The sequence below is a fragment of the Aythya marila genome (assembly GCF_965140915.1).
Source record: "Aythya marila genome assembly, chromosome: 14".
Lineage (NCBI taxonomy): Eukaryota > Metazoa > Chordata > Aves > Anseriformes > Anatidae > Aythya > Aythya marila.
In genome coordinates, this window is record NC_139055.1 from 13,990,875 (window position 1) to 13,998,851 (window position 7,977).

A 7,977-nucleotide genomic window follows, 5' to 3' on the forward strand; every position below is an offset into this window, starting at 1 on the left:
GGGGGCAGCAGCTCCCGGCCCGCCCCCAGCCCCCCCCAGCGCCACCAGGCTGCAGCCCCGCGTCCTCCTACAAACGTTTATTAAGGGCCCGGCACCCGCCCGGCGGGGGGGGAGCAGGGAGCGGAGGGGGGGTGTTAGTGGTGCTGCGGGGCGAGGTCAGGGCACCGGGAGGAGGTGGGAGCACGGCGGGGTGCTGAGGCACCTCCTGCAGGATCTGCCCTGGCAGCCGTACCGGGGTTAAGGCGTTAAAGTGCGTGGGGGACCGGCAGCAGGCACGGAATGTCAGCGAGGGGGGGGGGCACAGATGGGGGTGAGGGGGTCACCGGCACCTCTGGGCTGTGGGGATGTGGCCGGTGTCAGAACGGGGTCAGGAGGTGTTTGTAGGGCAGCGTAGTTCAGCAGGATGGATGCTGCCCGCTAGCCCCAGTGCCTACACCACTAGCCAGCCCCCAGGCTGCAGCTGAAGGGCCCCCAAATGTGACCAGGCTGCTGGGCTTGGCGGTGCGGCCCCAGTTCATCCCACACTGGGTGCAGCATCCTGCCTCGGCTTGGTCCCAGGAGCGAAATGAGATGACCGGGACTTGGCCTTGGCCTTGGCCGTGTCACAGCCACGTCCCACCCTGAGCAATTGTGGCCCATGGCCGGCCACCTCCCCTGGCTGCTGGGAGCAGCACGAGCCGCCTGGTGCCTTGTGTCTGGCTGAGGTTTGGGGGCTCTCCCCCCTTTTGTGCTCATTGCAGGCACACGGGGAGGTGTCCCCATGAGGGCCTTGTGTCTCTGAGCTGGTCCCATGCACACCATGGGGATGCTCCAAGGGCAGACCTGAGCTGCCGTGCTGGGGACAGGTCTCCTGCAGCTGCTCTGGGGACACTTCTGTGAAATTGCCCCGTCTGTGCTCCGGCCAGAGGTGGGGACAGCCACCACAGCTCGCCCTGCATCCCTCCAGCCTGCCCCCGGCGCTCCCCACGTGCTCCCTCCTTTCCTTGGGCTGCTTCAAGAAATATTGCTTTTCCCTGGAATGTTTGTTTGTTTGCTTGTTCGTTGCTTTTGTTTTCTTTTGTTTTGTTTTCTCTAAAATTCCCCTGGTGAGATTAAGAAAAGTTTAAAAAAAGGGGGCAAGCAGGTAAAAAAAATAGCTACCCCCAAGCCCCACCAACAGGCTGGGGGGAGGCTCCAAAGCCACCCTGTTCTGGGCTGGGGACACGGGTGGTGGGGTTGGGGACAGAGGGACAGCCACGGGGGGCCCTCCTGTGCTTAGCATGAGAGGGGGAAATGGGGCAGGGGTGAGGGGGGGGGTCTCCTCCTGGCAGCGGTGTCACTCCCCCTGCAGGGACAGGGCTGGGGAAAGCCCCTGAGCTCGCCCAAATCTCTTCTCCTGCTTCAGATGTTAGTCTGGGACCACCGGGAGGGACACGGCGCTGGAGGGGGGTGCAGACAGAGGCGGGGATGGACGTGGGGTGGGGTGGGAGAGGTCGGACGGGGTGAGCTGAATGAGATGCAACTGGACGGGATGAGATGAGACGAGGGGAAAAAGGCGACGGGGGGAGGAGGGACGGCCCTCCCCAGCCCCTCACTGGGACTGCAGGGAGAAGCCCAGCTTGACGCAGGCCAGCTCCTCTCCCTTGCTGCTGACGACCGCCCGCACGCGGTAGTTGCCGTTGGTCATGAAGGAGGGCAGCTCGACGTCGGGCAGGGCGAAATCGCTGGCTGGCAGGGAGTAGGAGCCCTGCGGAGAGGGAAGATGTGTCAGCACGGCCCCCCCCCGAGCCCCCCGTCACCCTCCCTGAGACCACCCATGGGCAGGCTGGGGGCCGTACCGCTTTGAAGGGGCAGTGGCAGGGGATGCCGTAGGTGAGCAGCGGCTCCGGGCAGGGGGTGCCGGGCGGGATGAGGGTGTCGAGGATGGTGCAGATGTCGTCGTAGGTGCAGCTGCCCAGCTGGTCGATGCAGGGCAGCTGGATCCAGAGGTCGCCCAGAGCCTTCTCCACCACCAGCACCGTCTGGAAGAAAAGGTGTCCGGCACCGGTGCGACCAGCACAGGCACCCAGCGCCCCCTCCCCAGCCACCTCTCACTCCAGAAACCTTCTGGGACGTCTACGTGTCCAGCACAAGCCCTCACCTCCTTGGCTTCCTCCCTCCTTCCCCCTTCTGCTTTCGGTTCCTCTCCCCCCACAGGTTTCCCTTCCTCCAGGCTCAACCTCACCCCTCGGCACCGAGCTCTGCGTGCGCCCGCTGCTTCCTCAAACCCTGCTGCCCCGACCCACCTGGCTGGGCGAGGACACGGCACCCTGCTGGCCCCCTGCCCCGGCAGGCACCGTGGTCACCTTGGGCAGCAAGCCACCACGGACCTGTTCAGTCTCATCCCCCAAAATCCCCAAAAAGTGCTGCAGCTCGGCCAGGCTGGCCGGGGCACGTCCCAGGATGGAGCAGCCGGGTCTGGCTGCTGTGAAATAAGCGCTGCAAGGCTGGGAACACCCAGGGCACTTTGCACTTTGTTTTCTCCCCCGTTGGTACATCCCCAGGACATGGGACGCATCCCAGGCTGCTCATCCACCTGGGGACGTTCAGCCCAGCACCGCTCCGTGCCCGGTCCCCAAAAAGGACGGCTCATTTTGGGGCATTTTCTGGCTCCTGGTGGTTTCATGAGGCTCCCTGCCCGCCCTCGTGCCAGCACCCACCTTCAGAGGGGAGGCCATGGCCTTGTTCCCGTTCACGGCCGCGCTGATGCGCAGGTTTCCCGGGATGCTGATGGGGTCAGGCGCCACGGAGAGGCTCTGGAGCACGACGGGATCCTTCCCCTCACCGCAGTTCTCCCAGGAGAAGCCTCCAACCTGTGGCACCGGGGGGAGAAGAGTCAGATCCCGGCTCTGCCTTGCCCTGGGTCTGCAGGGGGCTTCCCCAGGGCTGGTCCCCCAACACGCCAGCTCACAGACAGGCAGAAAATGACCTTCAGCCCCCTCAAAAAGCCAAACCCTCCCTCCCCCTCCTCTCTCAGACCCCCAACCCCACGAGCCTCAGGGCGTTTCAGGATCTCCCCATCAAAAAGCAATTCCAACCCCCCATTCCCTGTGCATTTTCCCCAAACCCCTGTTCCCAGGCTGCCATCTCCACGCCAGCCAGCTCAGCCTCGAAATGCCTGGCCTGCAAACGAGCTGAAAATCATTTTTCACACCGGTTTCAGCACCGCAGAGCAAAGGTTGGGAAAGGGAAGGTGAGAGGAAGCGGGCTGGCCGTGTGGGCTGGCGGTGGCCGGAGCCGCTCGGTGCACAGACGGCGCTGGGGCTGGGGCAGCTCCCAGCCTTGCCCTGGGAAATCGGCTCTCGCTTTGCACTTCAAACGAGGTGGAATATTTCCCCAGTCCCTGGTGCTCGGGAGAGGCAGGCGAGCCTGACTCATCAGCCTCCCTGCTCCTTTCCACTCCTCCAGACACCTCGCGGGGCGGGCGCCGAGCCAGCTGGGGGACCTGGGCTGGGGAAGAGTCTGGAGGAGCCTGGCGAGCAGTTTGCTCTGGTGGGATGAGGGAAACCCACGTGTAGGGGATGCCAGGCGCACACAGGGGATGTCACACGGATGGGGGGACATCCTCTGTGTGTCCTGCACCGTTTGCTGTGGGTTTGGGAGAGGGGAATGGGGTCGTGCCCTCAGTGTGGCTGGGAAACCTCAATGCTCTGGTGCTGCTCCTCCTTGCCCTGCTCAGCACCCTGGGCTCATGGGGACGGCCAGGCTCAGCCCTCTGGTGTTTCCCTCATGTTCCACCAGTTGGCAAAGCCAGCAGCGAGGGCTGGCAGCACATTTTGCTCCCAAACCACAGCATGGAGCAGAACGATCCCTCGGCGCCACCTCGCATCCACCAGCCCTCGGGCAGCCTCTGCCTCCGGGACCGGGCGAGCAGGTGGAAGCAGCCAGAGCAGGCGGGGTGCTTCAAACCACAGAGAGAAAACCCGAAATCTCAGGCGGGAGGATGCCGGGGCCGTGCAGCACGAGCAGGTTTGGCTGGAGCTGCCCTGCGAGCGGCGGCGGCTGCGCGCCCCGGTGCCCGCCCCGGCGGTGGCGCTGCCCACGCGGGGAGCAGCCCCAGCTGGGCGCAGGGCAAGCCAGGGCACGGGCAGCACGTCCTGGGCTTTTGCAAGAGCTCGGAGCCCCTGCAGCCCCGTGCCCGTGGGGCTGAGGGCACAGAGGTGAGGAGGAGGGGAAGCTGGAGCGTGGGTGCGTGCGGCCGTGCGCCCCCTGCCCCTTCGCGGAGCCCTGTCCGGCCGTCATGCCCGGCTGCCCCCTCCCCAGGCAACATCAGATTCACTGGAAACAAACAAACAAAAAAATAAAAGATTTCCTTCCACAGCATGTGAAAGTCATGCGGAGGTCCCCCAGAGCTGCCAGGGAGTCTTCTCTCTGTGTTTCAATCGGCGAGGGTGGATCCTGCTGCCTGGCGCTGCGTGGGAGAGCGCACGGAGGGCAGGAATAACGCCCGGGCTGCCGGGAGGCTGCGCCGAGCACCCAGCCGGCTGAAAAGAGGCCACCAGGCTTCTCCTTCCCGAGGGATTTGTCCAAACCCAAATCCCTGGCTGCTCAGAGATGGGGAGATCCCGACCTCCAGTCCGCAGCCGTGCCCAAAAAGCTGCGGTGGGGATCGTGGGGTCCCTCCTCACCCCCAGCCCTGCTCGGTGACCCCGGGCATTGCACGGGGCGTTCGGGCAGGGGCAAAAAACGTATTTGCTCTCTTGCAAAACCCCGCGGCGTGCTGAGAGCCCTCCTGACCGAACACACCGCCCCCCACAAAGCCCCCCCAAACCCCCTGGACCCCCCTTCCCTGCAGCCAGGGGAGCGGGGAGGGAGGCTGGGGAGTTCTCTCACCTTGCTCAGCCTCCTGGAGCCGCTCCTCTCCACCAGGAGCTGCGGCCGCAAGCCCCCCAGCGCGGCCGGGCACAGCTGCAGCAGGGCGCAGAGCGCCAGCACCAGCCCCGCTGCCGGCATGGCCACGGCGGCTCCGCTCGCCGCAAGGCAGCTGCTCCGAAATCGGGGACACGAGCCCGGGAGGGAGATGCGAGAGGCGAGGGCTGGCCACAGGGCGCCGGGAGCTTTGCTGCAGCTCGCAGGGCCTGGGCTGGCAGCGGGGAGGCCGGGGAAACCAGGACGCGCTGTGCGCCGGGGCTGCACCCTGCTAGCTGCACGCCCAGCCCAGCTCCCGATTCCCCTCCCTCCACTTGTGCATGCTCGCAGGCTTTCCCATCCTCCTTTTTTTTTTTTTTTTTTTTTCTTTCTTTGATTTTTTTTTCTCTCTCTCAAAGCACGGGACTGGAGCTGCAGGGTTGCAGGACGGGAAGCGCTGCCTTCCCAAGCACCCACGGCTCGCCCTGCACCAGCATGGGGGGGGGGGCGCTGCCAGAGCAGGGACACCGAGGTGCCCACACCGTACCCTGGGCACCCACAGCACCCAGCGTCGGCCAGAACATCTCCCCATCTCCCACCCCTCATCTCCAGCCCCGCTCGGGCTGGCTGAGACATCTGCAAGCACGCACAGGGGCTGCACGTGCCCCCCCCCGGCCAGGCACAAGCAGCCCCGTGCCCCCCCCTCGCTCGGCACAAGGACACCCAGCAGCTGGAGCAACCTGAGACCCAGCTCCATGCCGCGCGTGCTGCAGCAGGGTGGGGGATCCCAGTTTGCTCCAGCACCCCGCTGCCCACCACCCACCCCCATTTCACCATTTAACACCCCCCCTGGTCCTGTCCTCCCCCATTTAGGCACCCCTACCCAGCCCCAGTTTGGGGTTGTTCCCCACCAGTCCCCAGTGGGACAGGACTCAGACTTTCCTCCCCTCGCGTGCAGATGCTGGCCAAGCTCCCCGTATGGTTCCCAGCCCTGGGAAGGGTGTCCTAGCTCCTCCAGCCCTGCCGGAGCTCTATTTTTAGCTTTTCATCCTTATTTAGCAGCACGGCCGGCCGGGAGCACGCAGAAGGACGCGGCAGCGGGCAGGGGATGGGACGGGCGCTGCCCCCGGCGACAACTGCACCCCTGATCCCCCTGCCGGGGCTTAAGGGCAAGGAATAAATAGCCCCCATTCCTGCAGGCCCTCCTCCTCCCCGGGAGCAGGGCGGAAAGTTTTCCCCGGGATTGGTTTCATGGTGGGGGCCTGGAGAACGGGGATGGAGATGCGTGGGGAGAGGCGCAGGCACCCGGCACCGTGCCCTTCGCCACCAGCGTGGGTGAGGGTTTCCCTCCTCCATCCCCGTCCTGTCCGCATGGCTTTTTTCAGTGTAAAAAAATAAAATTAAATAAAAAATAAAGATTAAAATTTAAATTTAAAATTTGCATTTAAATTTAAATTTTAACATAAAACTGAGAATTGAGTGTACGGGTCTGGAACGCGCTGTGGTGGCAGGGAACCACCTCTTTCTGTCTGGAAGATCGCAGAGGCAGGACTGCCTGGGAATCACCACTCGTCCTCCACGTATGGAGGACACCGAAGGAGCCCAGGAGGCTTTTTTGGCCCCAGCACCCACGAGATCCTTCCCGTCTCACACAGCTCCCCGAGCTCCCCCACCCGAGCTGCGCCCAAGTCACGAGGTCTCGGCGGCTCTGGCTCAACGCCTTTGATTTGCATAGAAGGAAAGCAGCCGTGGAGATAAGTGGCAAGGCTAGCGACTTCGCCTCTCCTTTACAAAAGCAATCCGAGAGCAAATAAAAAGGGGGCCAAAGGCTGCAACCACCGAGCCCCTCGCTCCATCCCCCTGTGCCTGCTCCTGGCCGCTAAATCTGTTTTTTCCCTTCTTTCCTTCTTCCTTTTCCTTCATTTTTTTCCAGAAGTGTTGGTTTCTGGAGAAAAAAAAAATGGGCAGGAGAGGGGAAAAAGACATTAAATGATCACAGCAGGTAGCTGTGCGCATGGGACACCCAGAAGGTTCAGGGGTCCAGCCCCAGGAGGGACCCCCCCATGCTGGCACCAACCCCCCCTGCTACCACCCCGTCCTGCCCAGTCCTCACCAGCTGCAGCTGGAGGGAGAGAGACACTCGAACAGCTCGCACAAATGCTTCTCTTATCCATCAGCTTGGGCAAACACTTTGAAGCACCATCGGTACAAATTAACTCTGTATTGGGTCAGCTGCCACCTTACCAACAGCAATTCAGCAGAGCACGAGATAAACCTTCCCTCCCGGGATCGCTTTTCCAGGCAAAACCCTTGGGGTGTCTCCAGTCGCTGCCATTCCTGGGAACCCGGGGACATCGCAGCGTCCCTGCCACCTCCGAAATCCTGGCAGAGGTCCCCGGCCACCCCTGGGATGGGGCAAAGCTGGTGGGGCCAGCACAACCCCAATTCCCCCTGCAAAATCCTCTGCGTCCTTCCCACCCGGCAGCAGCCCTCACCCCCCCGGCACTGCCATCCAGGCTGAGAACAGCTCCGATTTTCACCCTGCTCTTTCCCCACACCACAGGGTTTGGGGGAGCTGGCACATCACCCCCCAGGCAGGGGCAGGGGGACACCGGTGGCAGAGCTTGGGGGTGCTTAAAGGGAGTCCCAAAACTTTCTCAGCAAGAAGGCATCGAGGCAAACTTCAAAACAAGCCGAAGCCACCCCGGATGGGTTGGCCATGCACTGCTTCTGCTTTCCTGCCTCTGCACAGGCAGAAATCCCCTCTGCCACGCTCCCCTGCATCTCCAGTGTGGTTTGCAGACACCAGCCCGTGTGTGCCCAGCACCCCACGCTGCCCAGCAGCACTTTCTAGGGACAGGGGGAGAAGCCACATGGCCACGTCCTCGTCCTCGCCCCATGGAGAGCCCCTGCTTTGCTGGAAGCAGCTGGGCAGTCAAGTTTCCGTCTGTTTAACCACCACCCTGCAAAGGGAGCAGATTATCGATGCACTGGGGCAGAGAGAAGCACATCAGCAGGGCTGGTAGGGGAAATCTCTCCAGCGGCGCGCATCCTGCGCAGCCCACACAGGAAAGCCTGGAGAAATGGGTAAAATCAAGCTAAAACATGAGA

The 7,977-nt window shown here is 63.2% G+C and overlaps 1 protein-coding gene across 1 annotated transcript; it reads right to left on the bottom strand.

Annotated features, from left to right (window-relative positions):
- Positions 1 to 1,566: 1,566 nt before the first annotated feature.
- Positions 1,567 to 5,170, bottom strand: GM2A (ganglioside GM2 activator). The gene is made up of 4 exons (XM_082771315.1): positions 4,852 to 5,170; positions 2,679 to 2,831; positions 1,818 to 2,000; positions 1,567 to 1,726 (listed from the first exon to the last, which is right to left on the bottom strand). The coding sequence occupies exons 1-4, from the start codon at positions 4,969 to 4,971 to the stop codon at positions 1,571 to 1,573; spliced, it is 612 nt and encodes a 203-aa protein (XP_082627441.1). The 5' UTR covers positions 4,972 to 5,170; the 3' UTR covers positions 1,567 to 1,570.
- Positions 5,171 to 7,977: the final 2,807 nt, after the last annotated feature.